General features: G+C 35.8%; 1 protein-coding gene across 20 annotated transcripts; it reads right to left on the bottom strand.

Annotated features, from left to right (window-relative positions):
- Positions 1 to 227: 227 nt before the first annotated feature.
- Positions 228 to 26,991, bottom strand: LOC107644591 (disease resistance protein Roq1). Of its 20 annotated transcripts, XM_088486292.1 has the most exons (13): positions 26,167 to 26,987; positions 25,932 to 26,049; positions 20,014 to 25,127; positions 19,779 to 19,896; positions 18,556 to 18,736; positions 10,808 to 10,912; positions 10,058 to 10,141; positions 9,821 to 9,979; positions 9,623 to 9,686; positions 3,873 to 4,452; positions 2,635 to 3,742; positions 1,347 to 2,540; positions 228 to 1,130 (listed from the first exon to the last, which is right to left on the bottom strand). In XM_088486292.1, exons 10-13 carry the CDS (start codon positions 4,367 to 4,369, stop codon positions 462 to 464), a joined length of 3,468 nt encoding a protein of 1,155 aa, XP_088342418.1. In that variant the 5' UTR covers positions 4,370 to 4,452; positions 9,623 to 9,686; positions 9,821 to 9,979; positions 10,058 to 10,141; positions 10,808 to 10,912; positions 18,556 to 18,736; positions 19,779 to 19,896; positions 20,014 to 25,127; positions 25,932 to 26,049; positions 26,167 to 26,987; the 3' UTR covers positions 228 to 461. The 20 variants fall into 20 exon arrangements, with proteins under 20 accessions (XP_088342418.1, XP_088342416.1, XP_088342420.1 ...); XM_088486290.1 differs by lacking the exon at positions 18,556 to 18,736; XM_088486294.1 differs by having other exon boundaries at positions 10,828 to 10,912; positions 19,779 to 25,127.

The following is a 26,991-nucleotide window of genomic DNA, read 5'->3' on the forward strand; positions in this document are numbered from 1 at the left end:
GTATGCGTGATTGAGAAATAGTGAGTAGCTTGAATCAAATAATTCCCTGTTCTTACTATTCCATAAGTGCCAACAAGTACTGATAAATAAACTTTCTCTGATCATCATTTTCATTCATTCTAATATTTTTTCAGTAACGTTATTCTAGAACCATTGTTTGTGCTCCGCATTCTTTTTGAGATAAGACTATACGCTACTTATTTGCATTCCTAGCTTGGTAGTACCCATTTTGTTAGAAATTCAGAATCAATATAAACTGTTGCTCAACAAGTAGCAAGTACAAAAGCATGGTTATTTCTATCTTACTTTATTCTCCTTTCTACTTTTCTGTCACTATTGAAATAAACAAGAAGATTGTGTGCGTTTTATGTTATCTGCAAGAACAAGAAGAAGGTCAATGAAACAGTGATAAGAGTAGGACATAAGTGGTGCACGCACATAGCTGTGTGGATGTCATTTAACTAACACTGGTATCCAATTCTTCCAATCCTAATTGCACAGTTATCATCCAAATCATACAGAGTGGGTGCCGGAAAGAGTGTGTGTGTTAGAAACAGCAACGTCCACAAACCAACGCATGTTTCCAGGAGCAAAGGCTGCTTCTTATGGTTGGGCAATGCTATTGAGAGTATCATCATCATTATAATTAGTTGTGTCATTTTGTATGGATCAGTGAATCGAATATCTTCAATTATACTGCCACTGATCTTTTGCTTCAAGAGGTGCATTCCAATCTCTTTTGCAATGGACTCACTGGAGACCTCGCCGTGGGTATAGTAGTCAAGTGTTTCATATGAAACCTCCGCATGATTCCATTTCTTTTCAAAACGTTGTGTTACATTGCACCTATAAACATTTGTTTCTGACAAATCAAGAATAAATAATTGATCCATTGCGGTGTCCCACTTTCCACGGAGGAATTGGTAGCCATTAATGCTCACCATGGGTCTCACTCCAATTGGGGAAGGGAGGTCATCGGTGAGTAGAATTGCGATGCAAAGAGCATGGTGAGGGAATATGGTGCCACGAAACCAGAAGGAAATAGAAGCTCCCCTGCTGCGCTTCTCAAACCACCTTGGAATCCTTCCACCTGGCATCACAAACTTGGTCCCCCCACCCTCATGCAATTTCTGTCAATCATTTATAATGCAGAAGCAGTAGTTTAGCATATACTATTAATTTTACAGAAATACTAGCGACCATCAGAATTTATTGTTTTTTACCATTACTTACCATCAACTCAATTCTTTTAGTTTAGTTCTTTTAGTCTAATAATCCAATAACATACTTTATCCCATACTTTCAAACATTGATAAGTCCTATAATAAAAATAGAAGTAACAAAACCTGATTGAGTAACACACTTGTGCCCGTCGGACTCAATGATTTGCAGTTTACTGCTGAGAACTCTTTCAAGTTTGGTGGAATCCCAATAATCTCCCGAAGATACTTGCTATGATCCACATTGAGGGAAATTATAAATTGAAATTTTCTGATGCATTCAGGAAGGACTGTGAAATTATTGCCACTTAGTTTTAATGATGCCACATTGGGAAACCATGCAAGAGCTAGCGGGAAAAATTCATCTGACAAATTGCTGTTCATGAGAGAAAGATCTTTCAGATTTAAAGAGGGGAGGGAGTTAGTGTGTATTCCATGAATCCCCTCCTCCTGCTTTCCTAATACCCTCCCCTTATTTCCTCCTCCATCGATCTCACACCGAGACAGCCGTGGCATCATGCCAATGACACATGGTATCTTACACATTTTATAATTCCCACGCATTCCCAACCAAAACAATCCGGAAAAATTACGAAATGAACATGGCAAATCTTTTATGCCAGTACCATCCAAATAAAGTACTTCAAGATTTTTTGTCTCTTCTAGAATTTCTGGAAAATTCTCAAGACTTGAGCAATGAGATAGAAGGAGTTTTTCCAGTGAAGGCAAATTAATAGTAGGTGGAAAACTTCTGAGCTTGCAGCAATATTCAGCATTCAATATTTTAAGTTTAGGCAGAAAACCAACTGAACTATGAACTGTAACTAAATTTTTACATCTTCTGAACGAAAATTCTTGTAAAGTTTGGAGATTAGACACATCAACTATCTCATTCAAAGAATTACAATAATCAAAATTCAAAACTTTCAAGCTCACCAGCTTCTGTAAAAAAAAAACAGAAAAAGAAATAGAAGCATCAAACAAATAAACTCCATATGAATTGACTAACACACAAAATGATAAAAAGGAATTTAGAACACTTACCTTGGATAGAATATCCAACTTGGGTGACATATAGATATTATGGGGTAACTTGAGTATTGAGAGCTCCTTTGGTTGAAAATCATGTGGAAAATACTTTGAAGGATATTTCCACCATTCCAATACTCTTAAACTGTTTGGAAGATGTTTGGGACTTTCAGAGAAACAACCATTTTTTATGACGAGTGTTTTAAGATTTTTCATATCTTTAAAAGTTGTTCCATCCCATTTCACTTCTACATCCCTTTCCAGATAAATGATTTCAATGGCGCTAGTCCCCTTTCACCACAAAATTTAAAACATGAATCAATTAGAATACAAGTGTACGAACAAAGACTTTCAACAAAGTTATTTACTGTAATTTATTACTTACTTGATTATCTTCAAAAACTTTAACTATATCTTTATAGAACCATAATCTACTACGCTTTCCTGGTATTTTTGGCGACTCTTCTAGAACAATTTCTTTGCCCATATCCACTATCAAATCATGCATTGTCACCCTGTTGTTACACCAATCGATCCTTATGAGAGATTTTTCACCCAACACTCCAATATGATATTGCATGCAACAGCCATAATGAGCTTGAAGTAGATTCTCTATTGATTCATATCCTATAAAACAACAGGCAATATCAAGAAAAACACTCTGTTCTTCTTTTTCCAAAGCATCAAAACTAACCTGAAGTATTTTACGAATTTTATTATCAAGAACTTTTTCATATTGATCCAATGCAGATTCCCATTGCTGTAAATCTTTTCTAAACAAGTTAGAACCTATTACTTCCAAAGCCAATGGAAGTCCAGAAGCATAAGTTACTGCACGGTTTAAAACATTCTGGTATTCTGGGCTAACAGAAGCAGTTTTAAAAGCTTTCCAAGTAAGCAAATCAAAGGACTCTTTCTCTTTTAAACCTTGCACTTCGTATGTCCTTTCAACCTCATGAAGTATTAGCAAATGTTTGTCCCGTGTTGTAATAATGACTCTGCTGCCAAGACCAAACCAATCAGGCATTCCAGCAATAGCTTTTAACTGCTCATGCTCATCAACATCATCAAGAACCAAAAGAACTTTCTTTTGACATAACCTCTTTTGTATCTCAAAAACTCCTTGTTTACTACTTGTTAGCTTGATATCCTTCTCTCCTAATATCTCAGAAAGAAGAATAGTTTGAAGATGTACTAAACCATGTCTATTTGAATTTTCTCTCACGTTTTCAAGAAAGCACACACCTTCAAAATGGTCAGCTATCAAGTTATAGACGGCAGTTGCAACGGTTGTTTTTCCTATTCCCCCAATTCCATGTATCCCTACCATTCGAACTTCGGCACAGGAGTTAACATCTAGAAGTGAAGCTACCTCTGACACTGGGGACTCCAATCCAACAGGGTGATCAGCAACAAGCAAAATGGAATGTCGTCTAATCCTTTTTGAGATGTTATTCACAATGTTTCCAATAAACACGTGTTCATATCCATTCCTGAATGATCAAGACTAGTCAATATACATATACATGTGAATACGTCTAGGTTCTGATAGTCACTTCAAACCGTAATACTTTGATAAATCAAATAGTTTACAAAAAAAGGAGGTATACGAAGTGAAGTTACCTGTGTTTGAAATGATAGCCAGACAAATTGGCTACTTCTTTAAGAGCCTTCTTCCATTTGTCCACCTTGTTATTCATGTGATCCTTGTATCTGTTCTCATGCTTAGCCATTGCCTCTCCAAAACTGTTTTTTAGATGGCGCACATCAGAAGGATCCACCTCATAGAAAACAGGCAAAACCAAGCGATGGTTTCCCTTGATGCAGTGAAGGACATGGACCAGTTCGTCTAAGCAAAAAGAAGAAGAAGCATAGTTAGGAGAGAGTACAACGATGGCAATCCTGGACTCTTCAATTGCCTTGATAAGTGCAGGTGTGATTTCCTCTCCACTTAGAAGTTTGTCATCATCAAAGAAGGTGTGGATTCCTTTGTCACAGAGAGCTTTGTAGAGATTGCCAGTGAAACCATATCGGGTATCTTGGCCTCTGAAACTAATGAACACATCGTATTTCCATGTAAAGCTGAGGGAAGAAGATGAGAAGGGAGATTGCAGAGCCATGAGTCTCACAAAATGTGCTGCTCTTGTAATAAGACTTTTTGTCCAGGGAAATATCTACTTCCCAATAAGTAGAAAGCTAAAGCCTAAAAGACAAGTCGATCAACCAAAATAAGAAGACAAGTATTGATAAGATTTTATTTCTTATATAATCAGAATGAGTCAGTGTCATATTTTTTGGTGACTGAAATAAATTAAACAAAGAAAAATAAAAACAAAATAAGGAACTGCCTAAACAGAGGGACAGTCCCGTTCAAGATTACTCTTAAACTCCTCCAAAGGTGAAAGAAGCTCCACATGCGAAAGTTGTAACTTCATCGCCATCTTTGCCATAGTATCTGCCACCGTGTTTGCATCTCTCATAATCAAACGAAAGTCAACCCGCCAATTCCAATGCATGATATCTCTTATTTTGAGCACCAGTGGATCAATAAACCCAAAACCATCTTGAGTAACAAGATTAAATGCTTCCACACAATCCGTCTCACAAATAACATCTCGTTGACCCACAGCCCAAGCTAAGAGATATCCTCTCCAAATAGCAAACAATTCTCCTTGAAGAATACTATTACTCTCAATCATTCCCAAACACCCCCTTTGCCAGCTCCCATTACAATCTCTAATAACACAAGCAAAACCAACACTATCACCCGAACCAAAATAACTAGCATCACAATTAATCTTAAAAGTACCAATAGATGGGGGATTCCAAAAACCATTTAGAGTAGAGGTAAGGGACGTACGTTGTAATTCAAAAATATTCCTAAGCTCCTTTTCTGAAGTTAATGCCAGACAAATCACTTTTTCCGGAGGCCAAGTTTCATGGGGATTAAAGATGTCATTATTCCTTGCTCGCCATATCCACCAAAGTCCCGAAAAGAACTTGAACGGATGCTCTCTGCTATGATACAAGAACCAGTTCTTCAAATCCAAAGGATAACAAGAAATATCCAACCTATGCCAGACAAGCTGAGCTTTTGGACAATCTCGAATACAATGTAAAACCGATTCCTGGCTAGAAAGACATCTTGGACACCTATCCGATGACGACATCCCTCTTCTAAAGCGAAAACTTGCAGTAGGAAGAGCCTCCTTAAGACACAACCAAGCCAAAAACTTATGCTTTTCCGGAACAAGCTGACGCCAAAGCCAAAGCCAATTCTCCCGCTCCTCCCAACCAAACAGCTGCTTACACAACCACAAGTAACCATTGCGTGAGTCATAGACTTTGGCAGCAGACCCACTCCAATACCAACCCACTTCTGGACCTGCTTGTTCATCTGGATTGTAAGAGAGAATATTATCTTTCAAATTTTGAGATAAAGGAGAATAAAGAGTATCCAAATGCCACCTACCAACCGACCAAATATCCTGTATCTGGAGATTCGAATCAGAAATGTGAACATAATCCATCTCCTTAGATAACCGTCCTTCTCTCCTCCAGCTAGAAAACCAAAAATTCTGGTTCAAATCTCCAATACACCAAGCAAACCCATCCTTCAACACTTCCCAAGCCTTGCAAAGACACCTCCAAATGGGAGAGTCGTTGTTCTTAGGATAACTAAAACAGTCATATAGAGATGATCGGTATTTGGCATCCAACAATTGGACCCATAGCTTGTTTGGCTGCTGGAAAAAAGTCCAAACTAGCTTCCCAAGAAGAGCAATATTTACACAATAAGGATCTCTAATCCCCAAACCTCCATATTTTTTTGGAGTAACCAGTACCTTCCAACTAACAAGATTCAATCCTCTTCCATAAACTTGTCCTTTCCAAAGAAAATTCCTCATCATAGACTCTAATTTACTAATGATTCCTTTGGGAAAAATAGAGACCTGCATCTGGTACGTGGGAATAGCAGCAGCAACAGAATTAACCAAGCAGAGCCTACCAGCCCGATTGAGTAAACTTCCTTTCCAGCTTGCTAGCCTACTCCGAATCTTATCCAGGACACCATTGAAAGCTGAACGAGTCACCCTAGAATGGCTAAGGGTAACTCCAAGATACTTGCCCAAGTCCTGGACAAATCTGATAGAGGATACCCCAGTAAAACCCTCTTTTCTTGTTGCAGAGACATTCTTGGAACAAAGTGCTTTAGACTTCTCGACATTAATCTTCATCCCAGATGCTTTGCAAAAAGTCTCTAAAACCAACATCACATTTTGCACTTGTCTCTTTGTAGCTTTACAGAACAGAAGCAAGTCATCCGCAAACATTAAGTGGGATATTCTTGGTCCCCCTCTAGAAATAGCAACCGGCTCCCACAAGCCCAAATCAACCTGATGACTAATAAAGCATGCCAATCGCTCCATACACAACACAAAAAGATAGGGTGACATAGGGTCTCCTTGTCTAAGACCTCGGCTAGGAGTAAAGCCATTCAGACGACTCCCATTCCAAAGAATAGATAAGGAAGAAGCAGTGACACAATTCATAATCAAATTAAGTATAGGAATAGGAAAACCAAAGCTTTTAAGGGTATGAGCTAAAAACCTCCAGTCAACTCTGTCATAAGCTTTCTCCAGATCAATCTTAAAGGCCAGTGTGCCTTTCTTTGATTTAGTCTTCTTCATAAAGTGGAGGACTTCTTGAGCAATAATGATGTTGTCAGTAGTTCCTCGTCCCGGAATAAATCCTCCTTGAAGCGGGCCAACAATCTCCGCAAGATGAGGACGAAGCCTATTAACAAGGACCTTCGTGATGATCTTGTAAACTACATTGCAGAGACTAATCGACCTGAAATCTTTCATAGATACCAGTGATTCAACCTTTGGAATGAGAACCAGTAAAGTCTCCAACATTCTCGGATCAAGAGGAACACCAGAGAATGCCTGCTTAACCATCTTCCAAACATCAAGACTAATGATCTCCCAATATTCTTTGAAGAAGAAAGCTTGAAACCCATCAGGACCCGGAGCTTTAAAAGAGTTCATGTGAAAAACAGCTGCTTTGACTTCCTCCATAGTAACTGGTGCCGTAAGGTTATTGCAAGCTTCCTCATTCAGAGAAGGAAGAGGCACATCACCAAGGCAACCCAAATCAACATCATCCAAATGACAGAATAAGCTTTTATAGAAAGACTCTGCTTCTTGACTCAGAACTTCTAGATCAGTTTCCCACACTCCATCCTTGAGAAAAAGGCCATGAATCTTATTATGCTTCCTTCGCGCAAGAGTTTGAATATGAAAGAATCTTGTATTCCTATCCCCGAACCTTACCCACTGCTCTCTGGACTTTTGGAACCATAGGAGCTCTTCTTGCACTAGAGTATTATTATAATCATCAAGCAACTGTTGCTCTTTCTGACGCAAATAAATACTATCCACCACTTCCAAACGCTTTTGTAAATAATTAATCTGCTGCTCTAATTCACATTTCTTAACAAAAATGTTACCAAATACCTTCGAGTTAAACTCTAGTGAATTCTTCTGTACTTCCGAAAGCTTGCCATGAATTCCTCTATTACCAGACCACCATGACTGGTTCACAATATCCCTATACCCAGGATGAGTAGCCCAAGCAGCAACAAATCGGAAAGGTCGATTCCCTTTAGGCTGAGGACGACCTTTACAACGCACCAGAATAGGGCAATGATCAGACTGAAGCCTATTTAAAACTTCTGCATAAGCCTCTGGAAAGATAGATAACCAACTACTATTTATACAGACTCGATCAAGCTTTTTTGCCACGTCAACATAATTTTTCACCCTCCTGTACCAAGAAAACCGCCTCCCAATAGTCTTCAGATCAAACAAACCACTATCCCCTAATGAAGTAGCAAACATGTCGGCTCTTTGATGAGAAAATTGACAGCCCTTAGATTCATGAGAAAATTTGACTTCATTAAAATCACCAAGAACAATCCAAGGTCCTTGAAAAACCATGGATTGTGCAACAAGATAATCCCAAAGGAGAACCCTTTTATTAAATTGAGGACTGCCATAAATACCACTACACCTCCAAATTAAATTATCAAAGTGAACCTCAACAGTAACACCCTGATCAAAAGCATCAATGAACTTACAACAAACACCCTTCATAGAGGATAGAAACCAAATACCTCCCTTATGCCCCTCTGCTTCTACTATACCAATAGAGTGATACCCCAACCTTTCCCAAAATAATTTTAAATGCTGAAAAGGGGAGTGAGTTTCAACCACAATAAATAAAATAGGTCTAAATTTCCTAACAAGTTCCTTACAATGCACCTGGGCTAACTTATTAGAAGCACCCCTAATATTCCAAACAATCATATTTAAACTATCCATAAATAATAGGGAAAGAATAAATAAGAACATAAACTCTAAACAGAATCACCAACCTCAATAGGTGGTTTGTCCTGTGGTACTGGCACACTCTGATCCTCAATAATTGTCACCTTTGGACCTCCTGACACTGCACCTGCCATGCTTCCATCTACTAAAGTTTCCTCCGTTGTGCCACCATTTTTATCAAGTGGCGAGTTCTGCAAGGAGGAAGGCCGAGGACGCTTTCGTAGAGAGATTCCACGACGTGCAGGAGTTCTGCGCAATGGAGATGGCGCAATTTCTTGTTTTTCTCGCTTCCCCATCCTAATGCCAATTGATTTGCCTCCATCACCATGCAAATTGGGCCTTTGAACCCTTCTCGAACCAAACTTGTGCTGCTTTCCATCTTGGTCCTTCAAATCTGATGACTGGCCCATTGTAAATTAGATTTAGGCAGTGGAAATAATTTTCTTACTGATGCCACATATTTTGCCTATATTTTGCGATGAAGAGCATAGATATACAGATGGAATAAAAAAAACAATGAAAAATGTATACAAGTCAAGAGTTTTTTATTTTTATAAATTAAATAAATGTAATAATTACCAAGATAAATAATTTTAAAAATATTTATCGAAATAAATGTAAAAATAAAAATAATAAACAAAGATAAAGTTATTTTTGTATTACAAAATATTTTAAATAAAAAACTCATCAAATTTAATATTAGTTTGTGTATAGTTTAATTAATTTTTAAATAATATAATACTTATTAAAAGAGTAACATAAATATTTTTAACTTATATTGGTGGAGTTTTTAAACTCTTTCTTTGATGGTTTTTCTTTTTTCTAAAATATTTTACCAGTGTTTCCGGGGTATTTTTCCTAATAACAAAGATAACAAATTAAAATTAAAAACCAACATTAAAAGCAGAGGTCTAGAAACACATGAAATTTATTTTTGGAAACCACTGAACCGAAAGTAAAGCCTGTAATGAATCAATTTACCTGGTATTGTCCAGGGGCATTTACAGACAGTGTGGAGCTCGTCTAAGTCTGTAAGAGAGGTTCACTACCCAGATTTACAGTTAGTAGTCTAAACAAGATAAATAAATACCAGTAAGTAAATCCAGAGGAATTAGAAGAGGTTCTAGCAAAAGTTACCAAAGAAAGAAAAAGAACACGGTATAAGAAACTGAATCTTACGTCTCAGAGAAATCATTTTGCGCCTCCGTCAAGTCAAACTGATCTGGAGCAACGTTTGCTATCTGAGCTCCATCATTTCTTTTCTGTGATCTCTTTTCGCTTAACATCTCCAATGCTTGTCTTTTTTTTTTCGCAGCGCTGTCTTTTACTTGTTCAGTTCTGAAAATTCATAAAATAAGTATCAATGAACCTAAAATGAAAGCATCAATAAAAGAAAATATGATTCAAGAAACTTACTCCTTGTTAGATTTGGTTTGTTTTTTTGCCACCCTCTGCGGTTGTCTTCTTTTTACTATGGGTGTTTTACCGTGATCTTCTTCTCTGCAACACAGATAAACACATCGAATTTATACTGGAGACAAATATAAGCAAGAAAAAGATTTCTAATGCTAAAGGATCCAACTGAAGACACTAACAATCAAGTGAACGAAAATGACAAACTCCACTGAACTGAACGCAATTAATGTGCTGAATAAAATGTGATACACATTCAATCATCAAGAAAAATATTTCTGCATGCAAAGGAAGAAGTGAAGACGCTAACAATCAAGTGAACGAAAATTACAAAGACTACTGAACCGAAAGCAATTCATGTGCTGAACAAAATGTGATACACATTCAATCATCAAGAAAAATATTTTTGCATGAAAAAGGACTCAACTAAACACTTGACAATCAAATGAATCAAGTTGACCAACTCCACTGAACAATATCACATTTGTAATTTACTTAACAAGTATACATAAACAATTTTCAGCAAAGAAAAGCAAAACTAAACCAGATGAATAACATACAATCATATAAATGAATATTGTCACGACCCAAAATGAGTCATGACCGGCGCTCAGGAAAATAATCCTATAGCAAGCCTAACATAGTCAGATATAAGTTGAATAAGCAAGTTACAAATATTTTACAAGTTCTAAAATAAATAGTTATATATTTTTAACAAAAAAAATAAAATAACTAAGAATTATTGGATCCTGCCTGTGACATATGGAGCATACACTTCTAGGAATTCGACAAAGAATAAGTACTCATTGCAGACCGTTGCTCTTGAATAGAAAGTCTCACATAGTCAAATATTTGTTCCTGAAAAATATTTTTAGAAAAACGGGGTGAGTTTTGTAACTCAGTGACTAGACAATACATCTATAATTGACATGAGACTACACAAAAATTATTATCAAAGTAATTTTAATTAGGAAATAATAGTTGATTATAATAAGTGAATCAATAAGGGAGTTCTCATACAGAAATCAAATCAAAAGTCAACACTTGGGTGACTCCACCTCTATGGGTAGCCCTTTCCTCTTGTGTGTCCTAACAGAATAACAGATATAACGTGTGGCCTACACGTTAGGCTAGCAACACCCATGCTAACTGGAGTCTGAGTTAGATGCATCTAAGTTAATGTCATAACCGCCGTTAACTACGGTTTTCTAATACGAGCCTCCCAAACCAATTCAAAACATATAATTTCAAATACAACAAATATTTTATCTTTCAAATATATAAGATATCAAATCAAATCAAATCAGATAATACTTTCTCATCAGAAATCTTTTTCAATCATACTTTTCAATCATAAGAGATTTCAAATATATTTCACAATTTTTAAAGTAAGTGAGTACCAACAAATACTTCAAAAACAGATATTCAAGTAAAATCAAACATTTTAGAATAATACAAAACTTCATAAAAATTATATATAGTCTCATGTATAGTTCCGAAAGTATAAACTTCATAAAAATGAATTATTTAATTCTAATAAATCAATTATTCTAATCAATTTAAAATCGTTCAAAGCAAATATAATGAGTATAATTCAAAGATCATAATAGATATATGTCAAAATAATTATAGATGCACAATCAAACAATTATAAATGTAAAGCCTACTCACAACGTGGTCCCAAGGGACTGAAGATACCAAACCTAGAGTGCCAAATTCAAGGTAAGAAGGATTGAAGTAGAATGGAACGAATGAGTGTAGAATTTGGACCGGAGTAGCGACAAGATGGAGCTGGCGATAGTTCTCGATTGTTGAAACTATAATCCAAAAGCGTCAACGGAACCTTTCCTCTCAACCCGAAACTACGGCAGCCGCAACCTCAGCTCCAACCCACTTTCTCAGCAACCACCACGACTCGGACTTAAGGGAAACAAGTAGCGGCAGCACCGGTGGTGGTTCCGGCAACAACACCGCCATACCCATTAACCAGAAACCCCGGCAGCGGTGACGGCAGAAGAACGACGACCTCAATGTGACTTCTCGGCGGCCAGAGGTGCGGTGGCACTTGTGGCAGCGGCGAGCCACTTCAGCAACCCCTTGTGCAAGCTCTCTTCCTCCGGCAGCGACCCAGACGGTGACGACTCTCCACGGACGGCAATGGGCCTTAGCCGGCGGTGAGCTCGTCGCAGCAGCTCCCCCAACAGCCAGCCCTCCAGCATGACGACAACAACACAAAGGCTTCCCTCTCTCTCCTCGTGTTCGCCTCTTTCTCTCTCCTCCATCATTGTTAATGACGGCGGCAACTGGCAGCGAGGTGTGGCGGGTTTGGCGGCTCGGTGGGGAGGTCAGCGGCAGGACACGTAGCGGCGGTCCTCTCTTCTCCCTCGCAGCGCAACTCTCCCTCCATTCTTCTCTTATGTCATGTCTTAGAATTGCAACTTTTTGAACTTCAGCATCGATAAGCTGTGTCCTAATGAACTAACGTATCGTTTGCTATCTGGGAGTTGCACGTGACACCGAAACAAGCACGAGTTTACTCGAAAGGATTCAAAACTTGGGAAGAGAAGAACAAGCCTCACAGATAGTGTTCGCACGAACATGGAAGGATGCTTAAGATTTCAATCAAGCAATGATGTACAGAAACAATGAAGTGTCCCAGAAAGAGAGTCAACTGAATCTTAACAAGAAAATCTGAATCAAGAAATTTCGATAGAAACAATAAAAGAAAAGATAGTGCAATAGGTCAAAACAAGTTTAAGTAGAATCAAAGAAATACAAAGTTCACCAAAAGAAGGTAACCAAAGTTAATGGCAAATTTTTTTTTTTTAAGTGGATGATTGGGGACATGAAAAGAATCAAATCAAAAACTTTTTTTTTTTTTGAGAAGACCTGGAACAAGAATTCGAGAATACTAGAAGATATGATATATCATAGTAAAGCAAATTCAAATTACATCAAGGAGTTACATAATTCACGTAAAGGAATGTAACGTCAACACCTATGTTGTTGAGAATCTATGGGATAGCCAAAAGCATGATAAGATCGAGATATGCATAAGATGTAGGACATGAAACAAAATAATCAAATTTCATTTCAACAAGAATTAAAACAAGGAACTCCTGAACGATACATCAAATCACGTAGTACGATTATAGCACATACTTCAACACAAACCATCCCAAGAAGAACACCTAACATTCCCAAACTTAACGATTACCATTACTTAAATAAAAGAAACGAAAGAGTTTAGAAGAATTATTTCTTGCAGGTTACAATTTTTGGTCCTCCGTAGATTTGACATCGCTAGATAGAATATAGATTTTTTTTTTCAACAAAACTAGAAAGTGAACAAAACAAAACAGAGTCCAACCGAACAATATCATCATAGCATAAGAGGCTTTAGGGCATAAGTAAATGTTGAAATCATCGAAAAAGTTTCACCATATTCCTTATTCCATAACCATTTCTCATCAACATCATCATCAAGACTCTAAAAGGCCAAAAATGGTAAGAATATTGCAAATAACTGAGAGACCAAATTAGAAAAAGGACATAGATGTTGCATCCAAAATTAGAAGCTAGCATATATAAAAAAAAATAGTATCACTTAGAGATTTCTACTTCTAAACATCAACAACAATAATAAAACGGAATATTTAAACACAATCAATTAAAGTATAATAATAAAGGAAATATTTAGAATGATCAAATGCAACATATGAAAAAAAAATCCAAAATAAATGATCGAACTAAAAATAAAAAACTCATGAAAAGAAAATATTGATAAATTTGACATTTCCAAGATCAAACTATGATCAATTCATACCCTTCATTTCTCACGTTAACAAGTTATGATCAAACAACTTAAGATTAAATCCAGTGATTCAAAATGAACCCATCGGTTTAAAAGAATTTAAACATTTCCAATCTTCATACATTGCAAACAAGTACCAAAGTTGTCATAAAATTAGAAAAGTAATCAATTTTATATATATATATATATTTTTACAATGCCTACTTTATGATAATCCATGAATATAATAAGGGAAAAACTCATATAAAGAATTTGTTCAACTTTAAGGAATTAGATAGCCAATCTTTTTCATCCAAAATCGCCAGAAGTTCTTTCCAATATCTAAAATCTATAATCTCAATCTCACAAACCCAAAAAATCAATCTCTCCAAATCTCTGAGAATAAAACAATAGTTGAGAATAGAGAAATTTTCAAAAAAAAAAATAAGTGTTAAAAAGATTTCCAAATTTCAGATCTTAACCAAAAAGCAAACTTTATCTTTTACTCATCAACAAAAAACAAGCGTTTATAATTTATATTTTACCTTCACATGCATTATTCGTTTGAGAGTAGACCAAGTTCCTTCACAATTAATAAACTGAGATACCACTCAAGTAAATATCCAGTTTAAAATCAAATTCAAACAACAAAGTAGCATTATTGCTATCACAGTTACAGCTATATATCTGAAATCAGCTAATAAAAATAAAAGACAAACATTACCGAAACAAATAAAATTATCAGAGTTGATTCTAACACACCCTCATCTATACATAAAGGAAATTTTTTTTTTGTCATGATAATACACATAAAATAAGTTGTTTGAACAGCCATTTAGTAAGGCATTCGCGTCTAAATGTAATCCACTGTCGCAACAATGAAATCAAAGCATAGCACATAATTATTAAAAGACACAGACACATCGACTGTGGTGTGCACTTCTAAAATCAAGCCAATCAAATTATTTCAACTTCCACTTTCAAAATAATGAACATGATCATAAAAATTCACTTGAAAATACGAAGTCATTTTGACATAATCACGAAAAATATTTCTTAATCTAACTAATGATAAACCTGAAAAAAGTATAAAGGTAGTATAATAGAAAGTCTTCTGAGCTTTATTTCCGTCTAAACAGAATGGAAGGGATCCCAATTGAATAGATGGAAAGTTGTGTCAGCCAATAAAACATTATATTGTAAGCATTCAAAAGTTAACAATTTTTCTCCCTGTTCCTCAATTTAAGTCTGCAAAGTTAGCTCTCATCTCTTTCTTTAAGTATCATATATCTCTTAAAAATCTCTTGAAATAACTAATTTCTCTCACAAGCATCACATTTAACTGAAATCATCAGAATTCAACAACAATAGAAAAATCATAGAACAACATAATCACAACAATTCTGTGACAGGAAAGCCATGTCAAGCATCACAATACCATAATAGAACCAAATTATCAAATTAGACAAATTCAAACAAACTTCTAGATTAGAAAGATCTTCGATCCATCTAACTAATCACCCAATTAATTCACTACGCTTAAGCACACAAAATCACAAATCGAATAAACAACAATAATACTCTATTCATATGTTTCATCACATAGTCCTTGAGCAACTAAATAACAATTTTCAAAATTATTGATTTGAAAGAAGAATCAAAAGCAATTCAAAATTATGTTATAACTTCAAAGATAATCAACATGAGAAGAAAAACTCGTAGAACAAAGCATTTCGATCAGTAACTCAAAAAATTCATGCAATCCATAAATCCAAATACAATTCTATAAGGGAATCAGATAATAACCCATGGCAAACACCGATCGAATCTTCTAAGTAATGCATGAGATATTGACATCAAGAATCATAGAGAACAACACGAAGATGAAGACGATTAAAGCATATATTCACAAAAGTGAGAAAGATTAGCATTAGCTACAAGGGAGATATCGCGAACCAAACCGAAACTGAAGTCATTGCAAAAGCAAGTTCGAGAAAAGCTACAAAATGATAAGTCAAGATTGGGTACAAAGGGACAAGAGTAGTAAGAAGTGGCGGAAGACGCATGATCACAATCAAAAGACAACAATGACACATAGGACAAGGACGACATTCCTATAGGCCTCTGATATTGCCACAATTTGTATAAATAGGCGCGCTTCAATTTATACAATTGTGATTCTACCATAGGACACTTGCTCCATATTACACAGATTAAACCTGACTCTGATACCACTTTGTCACGGCCCAAAATGAACCATGACCGGCGCTCAGGAAAATAGTCCCTTAGCAAGCCTAAACCGACTCAAATATAAGTTGAATAAGAAAGTTATAAATATCTTACAAGTTCTAAGATAAATAGTTATATATTTTTAACAAAAATAAAATAATTACACATTGTTGGATCCTGCCTGTGACATATGGAGTATATACATCTAGGAACTCAACAAAGAATACGTACTCGTTGCAGATTGTTACTCTTGAATAAAAAGTTTCACATAGTCAAGTATTTGTTCCTGAAAAATGTTTTTAAAAAAACGGGGTGAGTTTTATAACTCAGTGACTAGACAATACATCTATAATCGACATGAGACCATATAAACGTTATTATCAAAATAACTTTAATTAGGAAATAATAGTTGATAATAATAAGTGAATCAATAAGGGAGTTCTCATACAGAAATCAAATCAAAAGTCCACACATGGGTGGCTCCACCTCTATGGTAGCCATTTCCTCTTGTGTGTCCTAACAGAATAACAGATCTAACGTGTGGCCTACACGTTAGGCTAGCAACACCCCTGCTAGCTAGAGTCTGAGTCAGATGCATCTAAGTTAACGTCATAACCGTCGTTAACTATGGTTTTCTAATACGAGCCTCCCAAACCAATTCGAAACATATAATTTCAAATACAATAAATCTTTAATCTCTCAAATATATAAGGTATCGAATCAAATCAATCAGATAATACTTTCTTATCAGAAATATTTTCAAATCATACTTTTTCAATCATAGAAACATATTTCATAATTTCTAAGTGAGTGCCAACAAATACTTTAATATTTCAAAAGTATATATTCGAATAAAATCAATATTCTAAAATAATATAAAACCTTATCAAACATATATATAGTCTCATGTAAAAATTTCTAATATATGAATTTCATAAGAATAATTATTCAGCTATAATAAATCAATTATTATAATCAAATCAAAATTCTTCAATAATAGTTTTATAAATATAATTAAAAACTCATAATAGCATAAACCAAAAGCTTAACGGCTATAAATGTAAAGCCTACTCACAACGTGGTTCCAAGGGATCGAAGATACCAAATCCGGAGTGCCAAATTCAAAATAAGGAGGATTGAAGTGAAATGGAACGAATGACCACATAATTTGGACCGGAGTAGCGACAAGATGGAGCTGGCGATAGTTCTTGATGACGTCTTGGGATGCAATTCCACCAACCAAAGCAGCCACAGCAAGAAGCTCTGCCACACCAAATTGATACATCTCATTGGTAAGATCCTCAGCCAAAGCAACACCTTTGCATCTCAGGTCACTTAGGAGGCCAATAGCTCTACTCTTCAATCATGGTATATCCTCGTTAAATCACAGAGCCGCCGCGAGACAGAGGAGGAGAGAGGAGCGAAAGGCAGAGCAGAGGCAAGACGAGACACAGCGCCGCCGGGACTCCGATTTTGTGATGACTGACGAGATGAGACAAGGACAGGCGATGTGGGAGACCGACAACGAGAGGCAGCTCGCAGAGAAGAGAACTGGAGCGCGTTGCCCGGCCGCTGCGAACCGCGATTTGTGATGCCACGAAACTGAGGCAAGGCCGCAGGCGCAGGCAGCACAGGGAAAACCGAATCAGCGAAGATCGAGGAGTGAGGAGGGAGCTGAGCTGCTGAAGCTCATGGAGTCAGAGTCCGGGAAGGGACGAAGGGTTAGGACTTAGGTGGCTGTGGGGTGTAGGGTGTATGCGTGAGAGAGTGAGTGTTAGTGAGTTTAATTTGGGAAAATGGGGTTAGGGTTTAGTTTGGGAAAAAGAGGAAAAAGGGTATTTGAGGGATTTTACAATCAGCCTTTGAAAAGCTGGTACAAACTTTAATACAGAGTTATCAGGGATTAGATTGGAATGGAAAATGGATCACTAGATTTGCAAAAAAATTGGGATATGGGACCTTATAAATGCTGAGTTTTTGCCTTTTTGGGATTACCAACTTGTGCTATGTTTGTTATTCTTTTGTTCATTTGGTTGATGAATGCAATCCATAATAGAAGGAGTTTTTTGAAAATGAGAACTGCAAAATTGTATGAATATCATAGCAGAGTTATTATTTCAACACGAGACACACATGAGGTAGAGGGATTAAATGAGGCAGAGTCTTCTCAATTGCTTGTTAAACATGCATTTAAAAATAGTTATGTTCGCAATCCAAGTTATGCAGATGTTTTGACCTGCACAATAACTTATGCTTTTGGTCTTCCATTGGCTTTGGAAGTAATAGGTAGTCACTTGTGTGAAAAAAAAAATAGAAGAATGGGAATCTGCATTGAATAAATTTGAAAGACATCTTGATAATAAAATACATGAGATACTTTGAGAAAGTTTTGATGCTTTGGAAAAAGAAGAGTAGAGTGTTTTTCTTGATATTGCGTATTGTTTCAAAGGATATGCATTAAAAGAAGTTACAGATCTACCTCAAGCTCATTATGGGAGTTGCATGAAATATCATATTGGAGTGCTTTTTGAAAAATCTCTCATAAAGATCAATTTGTATGATCTCAGTGTGACAATGCATGATTTGATAGAGAACATGGGCAAAGAAATTGTCACAGCCCAAAATGAGCCACGACTGGCGCTCAGGAAAAAAAGAGTTCCCTAGCAAGCCAAACAGATTCAAATATAAGATAAATAAAAAATGTTACAAATAATTTTTGATAAATTTACACTTTCTACAATGAATAATTACATAATTGAACAAAAATAAAATAAATAAATATAGATGGAACCTGCCTGTGACATATGAAGCAGATGACGTCTAAGAACTCAACAAGGAACAGAACCCATTGCAGATCATTACTCTTGAATAAAAAGACTCACATAATCAAATACTTATTCTTGAAAAATATTTTTTTTAAAAAAAAGGAGTGAGTTTTGCGACTCAGTGACTAGACAGTACATCTATAATTCACATGAGACCATCTAAACATTATTATGAAAATAATTTTTAGTTAGAAAATAATAATTTATATGAATAAGTGAATCAATAAGGGAGTTCTCATACAGAAATCAAATCAAATAGTCCACACTTGGGCGGCTCCACCTCTAAGGGTAGCCCTTTCCTCTAGTGTGTCCGTACGGAATAACAGATCCAACGTGTGGCCTACACGTTAGGCTAGCAACGCCCCTGCTAGCTGAGGTCTGAGCCAGATGCATCTAGGTTAACGTCATAACCGCCGTTAACTACAGTTTTCTAATACGCGCCTCCCAAACCAATTCAAAACATATAATTTCAAATACAACAAATATTTGATCTTTCAAATATATAAAGTATCGAATCAAATCAAATCAGATAATACTTTCTTACCAGAAATCTTTTTCAATCATAAAAGAATTCAAATATATTTCTAAGGTAAATGAGTACCAACAAATACTTTAATGCTTCAAAAACAGATATTCAAGTAAAATCAAATATTGTGGAATAATGCAAAACTTCATAAAAATATATAGTCTCATGTATAGTTCCAAAAGTATAAACTTCATAAAAATAAATTATTTAATTCTAATAAATCAATTATTTTAATCAATTTAAAATCGTTCAAGGTAAATATAGTGAGTATAATTCAAAGATCATAATAGATATATATCAAAATAATTATAGATGCACAATCAAACAATTATAAATGTAAAGCCTACTCACAGCATGGTCCTAACGGACCGAAGAGACCAAACCCAGAGTGCGTCTCACGACAGCCACAATGACCACACCACCAGGCAGTCATTTCAAATCGAATACAGAGACAAAGGCAGATAAAATTCTGGAAGATCCAAAACAGAACAAAGACAAAAATAAATCAAAACAAGGACAAGGTAGAAAAATGAAATGGTGGCAGAGATAAGGTGAAAACAGAACAGACTAAGGGAAGAAGCTAGACCAGAACAGTGACAAGGTAGTGTTGCCGGTGAGTTTGGAAGCTCCGGCGTGTTTTCCGGCGACGGTACTGCCGTTCCTGGCGACTAGAGGCACGGCGACGAGTCTCCTTCTCCTCCGGTGAGTTCCTCCTCCCCCCTCTGTTCGTGTATGGTGATGTGATGTTTCTCTTTCTACGAACTCTCTCTCGTTCTCTCTCTCCCGCTCGAGCTCCTTTTCCCGGAAACCCAACGGTGCAGCGGCGGCACAGCAGCTCGGCGACGGGGTCTCCGTCGGCAAAGACGGACCTGATGACGATGAGACTGACCGCGTCCCTCCCTTCCTCGCGAGTCCTACTTCTTCTCGGCGACCATGATGGCGCCACCGCAAAACGCTAATGGCAGCGACACTCCTCCAACTTCCTTCAACTCGCAAACTCCCTCTTTCTCTAGGGTTGACGTCGATGGCAACTTGGCAGCAGCAGAACTTCGGCGGCAAGGCGTGGAGGCATCAGCCCCTTCTACCGTTCTCTCTTTTTTTGTCTGCGTGGGTGTATTTGTGTATGGTGTAAGTTTTGAAAAGAAGGGGGCTGTGGTTGATAAGGAAGAGTGGAAGTTGTTTAGTAATTTAGGGTTAGGGTTGGGTAGGAGGAATAAGGGTAATGTAGGAATTTTGATAAAATTAAAGGGTAGGATAGTAACAATAGAAAAAAAAGAAGCTTGGAACATTACATTCTACCCTCCTTACAAAAATTTTCGCCATTGAAAATTGATACAGTGTACAAAAGAAGGTAACCAAAGTCAACGACAATTTTTTTTTTTTTCAAAAATTTAAGAGAATGTTTCAAAACACAATCAGGTAAGATATCCATCGACAATGGATGCAACTAAGAGAGAATCATTTCACAATCTCAAAGAAAAGACACGAGACAAACATTTCAAGCATAAATACCATCACGTCAAACAAATTTAAATTGAAACAAAAGATGCAAAATTTATGAATTAGAGTAATACGGATCAGGGGCAAATATTTTTCCATCAAGAATCTTAGAGGATACCTAAGTACACAACTAAGCAATGATATGTATAAGCAGAAAGACAAAATCAACAATAGAGAAAGCAAGCAAAACATAAATTAAAATAAGACAACACATTCTGGAATAGGCGACTTAACAGTAACTATCACAAAATCAGTATGCTTCTTTTCCCTTTTTATAGAAACCTTCGACTAAGTACCTTTAGATTATTATCATGACCTTGGATATTAAGTAACTATGTCATTAATAGATTATGTAAAACATGACGAAAGAATATAAGCAATCATCTCATTATCCTCTAAGCCAACATTTACATGTACATCTAACTTATTATCATTGTAAAATACACTCAAATATTTTCATATGATCACACAGTTGACTTAATTTACAAATAAAGCCCATATAAGATAAATGAAATAAAACTAAAATTTGACGTGATTGCAATTAACTTAAACTAACATTAGTTATAATAACTGCTACTTTTTATTTTATCTAAATCTTTAAACGTAATTTTGGGTTCCCTTTATTTCCACATCTCACCAACCTCTTATCAGCAATTGCAATAACAATAAATATTCTCAAAAACATTTGATAATAGCATAGAAAATCTATTTCTTAAATTCCATATCCAACATAATCACCAAAGCAACATTGGCAGCCCAATCTCAAATTTGTTTTTAAAATATCAAATGATTTCGGAAATGCACAAGCTTTATTCCCAAATGACCGTCTTGGATTAAGCTTTCTAAATAACCAGAAATCGTAATTTTTTGCTTATTCTAACTTTGGGAATAGAAGCAAAACTATGACTGGTCTGCAGTGCCTTAAAAACCAAAAAACAGCAGCAGCCTGTGATATTCAAAATTCATTATAAAATCCAAGTTAAATCCAGTGACCTTAAAAATTAACATGGTTCAACTTCACTCATCTAGGTTTCTTTTCCAATTGGTTCCAAGTTAATATCATTTTTAATAAAGGAGTTATGTAACTCGGAAGTTGAGTAGTTTCCTGCAGAATTCTGTCTAAAAGCCAATGAATATATCCTCTTCCAAGTCCTATAACTCACTCATTAAAACATGGAAAATCCTGAAATTTAAATCATATATACTGAACATACTCAACTTTCACCTCCAATTGATTGCATCTCAATATCACTTCAGAATTAAAAATTATAAAGTCTCAAGGTTACTGACTTAGAAAACAGAACCTAAATTTTTTTTTTACTGCATAATACATCTTATTTCAAAAATCCATATCTTTAAAACCACAACTCCACAAATTCTGAATTTTTATGAAATTGAAGTGATAAGACTAAAGTTTCATTTAAAATTAGTTTCATTTCAAAATTCAAACCGGAGAATTTCCAGTAGAGGAAACAAGCTGCTGTTGTGTTAAGCATTCTGCAAAAAATCAGGTTTGACATCCATAATTCAAAAATTCACCATAAATCATAAACTTAATGAAAAAGTTTTAAATTCACCAGTTCAGCTCCCTATATTCCCAGTCTTAATCCAGACTTGGTCCCATACAATTCCGATCATCATAGAATTAGTTATAGATTTTCAAAGTTTCTAGCTTCATTTAAAATAATGCAGAAAATCAAGTTTCACGATTTAACTTTGAAAAATCATAATTAATGTTCCAGTTATACGAAATCTTCAAAATTGAATCTCAACAATTTTACTTATTATACTTTACTTGGCTTTTAACCTCTTATCATTTCAATCACTATTGAGTAACTGGTTCACTTTCCAAATTTGCTGTTGGATTCAAAATTCAGATTTCCAACAAATTAGTTCAACTTTTCAAAATTCAGCTCTCCAACTATCCTCTAAACCCAACTCCAATTAATTTACCAACTAAGTTCGTTACAATAACCAGCTCAACAGTAATCAACCAATATAATCCATCAGAATTCAACAATCACAGCAATTATTGGTCAAACAATTCATAATTCACATAATCAATCAATATCACTAATCAATAATTCCAATCACACTTCACAAGCACAATTCAGCATTCATATCATCAATTAATCACTCACAACAATTAAAGCTATTTGCAATTTACTCAATAAACCTTGTAGGCGTTCTGAAATTAAAACTGTTTAATTAAACCCCTTACATATGCAACAATTCAATGTTTAAACCAGAACATGGTTAACTTGCACAAGATAAAGTAACTTCAAGCAAAAATGCTTTTTCGGTTCATAAATTTGGAACTAAGAAACAGCTGAAAATCAGTAAATGGATTAGGAACTTGTGAGTAAAGGGTCTTCAATGAAAATCCAAACAAGCAAAGCATTGCAGAAGTGCGAGAGTAAAACTTGCATTGATTAAAAGTTTAAAACAAAGGTCTATAAAGGGAGGAAGCTTGAACAATCAAAGCACTTTCCCATACAATAAATAATGTTACAATATTAAAAAAAAACCAAACAAATAAAATGCACAAAAAGAGAGAACTAACCAACAAGTATAAATTCAAAACTTTTGAAAAGTATTGAAAACAATGCTTAACTCGGGTGTTGAAAAACAACAAAGAATCTTAGATTTCAGAATATGATTGAAAAACAAATGAAGGAAGAAAGAAAGACCCTTCTTCAAAATTCAATGCAATATTCAGTACACAATAAACTAAATTGGTTTGAGTTGTTTTTTACAACAAGGTAAGGGTATTAATCCAAAGCAGCATCAACCTGTAGGAAAACGAAAAGGAAAAGAAAAAAGAAAGCATGGGTTTTGAAAAAGTGATTACTACATAGAAATTTCTATTCACAAAAATTCATGCCCCCTAATTTGCGTGCTATTTTGAGTCATTTTACCATGAAAAATATGAAGTGTGTAACTGAGCAGAAACAAAATGAGTCAAAAATTGAAATCTAAATTTCAGAATCAAAGGAACCCTAAGATTGAAAAGGAAAGAACTTGAAGGTTCCCAAAAGAAATAGTGCCCTTGAAAGAAAAGCCACGTTCAACAAACAAAGCCATAGCAGAACAGATTATCAAACAAAAAAAAAAGTTCAACTAAATTTTCATATCGGAAAAGATCTTCAATTCAACTAACAGATCATAAAAAAAAAATTTTGCCACACCTAAACAGAGAATATTATAATTCCAATCTAGCAAACAAGAATAACACTCCATGCATATATTCGTCACGTAGTTCTTCTACCTAAGCAACCAAATAACAGTTTTTTTTTATTCGAAAGAAAGAATCACGAGTGGTTCAAAATTATGTTAATTTCAAAGATCATTAACATAAGAAGAACAAACTTGTTTTATCGAAATCCAAAACAAAGTATCTCAATTAGCAGCTAAGTGAATCCACAATCCACAAATCCAAATACTGTTCTATGAGAGGAATAAGATAATAATTCACAGCAAAAACATATCGAATCTTCTAGATAATGGATGAAATCTTGAAATCAGAAACCATGGAAAACAACATGAAGATGAAGAAGATTAAAGCAAATATTCACAAAAGCGAGGAAAATTAGAACTTGCTACAAGGCAGGAATCGCGAACCGGAACCGAAACTAAAGTCATTGCAAAAGCAAGTTCAAGAAAAGTTACCAAATAATAACTCAATGATGGATACAAAGAAGAGAAAAGAGGGGGCAAGAATCGATAGCTGACTCATGATGACAAGAACCAGAAGACAAGAATGACAAAAAGAGAAGGATGACATTCCTATAGGCCTCTAATAGTGCCACAATTTGTACAAATAGGCGCGCTTCTATTTATACAACTGTGATCCTATCATAGGACACTTGCTCCATATTACACAGATTAAACCTAAGCTCTGATACCACTCTGTCACAGCCCAAAATGAGCCACCACTGGTGCTCAGGAAAAAAGAGTTCCCTAGCAAGCCTAACAGATTCGAATATAAGATAAATAAAAAATGTTACAAATAATTTTTGATAAATTTACACTTTCTACAATGAATAATTACATAATTGAACAAAAATAAAATAAATAAATATAGATGGATCCTGCCTCTGACATATGGAGCAGATGACGTCTAAGAACTCAACAAGGAACAGAACCCATTGCAGATCATTACTCTTGAATAAAAAGGCTCACATAATCAAATACTTATTCCTGAAAAATATTTTTTTTAAAAAAAAGGAGTGAGTTTTGCGACTCAGTGACTAGAGAGTACATCTATAATTCACATGAGACCATCTAAACATTATTATGAAAATAATTTTTAGTTAGAAAATAATAATTTATATGAATAAGTGAATCAATAAGGGAGTTCTCATACAGAAATCAAATCAAATAGTCCACACTTGGGCGGCTCCACCTCTAAGGGTAGCCATTTCCTCTAGTGTGTCCGTACGGAATAACAGATCCAACGTGTGGCCTACACGTTAGGCTAGCAACGCCCCTGCTAACTGAGGTCTGAGCCAGATACATCTAGGTTAACGTCATAACCGCCGTTAACTACGGTTTTCTAATACGAGCCTCCCAAACCAATTCAAAACATATAATTTCAAATACAACAAATATTTGATCTTTCAAATATATAAAGTATCGAATCAAATCAAATCAGATAATACTTTCTTACCAGAAATCTTTTTCAATCATAAAAGAATTCAAATATATTTCTAAGGTAAATGAGTACCAACAAATACTTTAATGCTTCAAAAACAGATATTCAAGTAAAATCAAATATTGTGGAATAATGCAAAACTTCATAAAAATATATATAGTCTCATGTATAGTTCCAAAAGTATAAACTTCATAAAAATAAATTATTTAATTCTAATAAATCAATTATTCTAATCAATTTAAAATCGTTCAAGGTAAATATAGTGAGTATAATTCAAAGATCATAATAGATATATATCAAAATAATTATAGATGCACAATCAAACAATTATAAATGTAAAGTCTACTCACAGCATGGTCTTAACGGACCGAAGAGACCAAACCTAGAGTGCGTCTCACGACAGCCACAATGACCACACCACCAGGCAGTCATTTCAAATCGAATACAGAGACAAAGGCAGATAAAATTCTGGAAGATCCAAAACAGAACAAAGACAAAAATAAATCAAAACAAGGACAAGGTAGAAAAATGAAATGGTGGCAGAGATAAGGTGAAAACAGAACAGACTAAGGGAAGAAGCTAGACCAGAACAGTGACAAGGTAGTGTTGCCGGTGAGTTTGGAAGCTCCAGCGTGTTTTCCGGCGACGGTACCGCCGTTTCTGGCGACTAGAGGCACGGCGACGAGTCTCCTTCTCCTCCGGTGAGTTCCTCCTCCCCCCTCTGTTCGTGTATGGTGATGTGATGTTTCTCTTTCTACGAACTCTCTCTCGTTCTCTCTCTCCCGCTCGAGCTCCTCTTCCCGGAAACCCAACGGTGCAGCGGCGGCACAGCAGCTCAGCGACGGGGTCTCCGTCGGCAAAGACGGACCTGATGACGATGAGACTGACCGCGTCCCTCCCTTCCTCGCGAGTCCTCCTTCTTCTCGGCGACCATGATGGCGCCACCGCAAAACGCTAATGGCAGCGACACTCCTCCAGCTTCCTTCAACTCGCAGACTCCCTCTTTCTCTAGGGTTGACGTCGATGGCGACTTGGCAGCAGCAGAACTTCGGCGGCAAGGCGTGGAGGCAGCAGCCCCTTCTACCGTTCTCTCTTTTTTTGTCTGCGTGGGTGTATTTGTGTATGGTGTGAGTTTTGAAAAGAAGGGGCTGTGGTTGATGAGGAAGAGTGGAAGTTGTTTAGTAATTTAGGGTTAGGGTTGGGTAGGAGGAATAAGGGTAATGTAGGAATTTTGATAAAATTAAAGGGTAGGATAGTAACAATAGAAAAAAAAAGAAGCTTGGGACATTACAGAAATTGGTCTAAAAGAATCACCAGAAATGCCTGAAAAGCTTAGTAGGTTATGATTCTATGAAGATATAGTTAAAGTTTTACAAGATAATCCAGGAAGTAATAAATTTCTCTAATAAC

The sequence above is a fragment of the Arachis ipaensis genome, chromosome B5 (assembly GCF_059453495.1).
Source record: "Arachis ipaensis isolate K30076 ecotype BB chromosome B5, ASM5945349v1, whole genome shotgun sequence".
In the NCBI taxonomy this organism is placed as follows: Eukaryota; Viridiplantae; Streptophyta; class Magnoliopsida; order Fabales; family Fabaceae; genus Arachis; species Arachis ipaensis.

Bases quoted from the DNA above. Each gene is read 5' to 3' on its own strand.
- LOC107644591 (XM_088486302.1), bottom strand. From the start codon at position 4,369: ATGGCTCTGCAATCTCCCTTCTCATCTTCTTCCCTCAGCTTTACATGG. The intron at 2,541-2,634 runs GTAAGTAATAAA...TTGTGGTGAAAG, and splicing joins AAGTTTTTGAAGATAATCAA to GGGACTAGCGCCATTGAAAT. The intron at 1,131-1,346 runs GTTTTGTTACTT...AATGATTGACAG, and splicing joins CAAGTGTGTTACTCAATCAG to AAATTGCATGAGGGTGGGGG.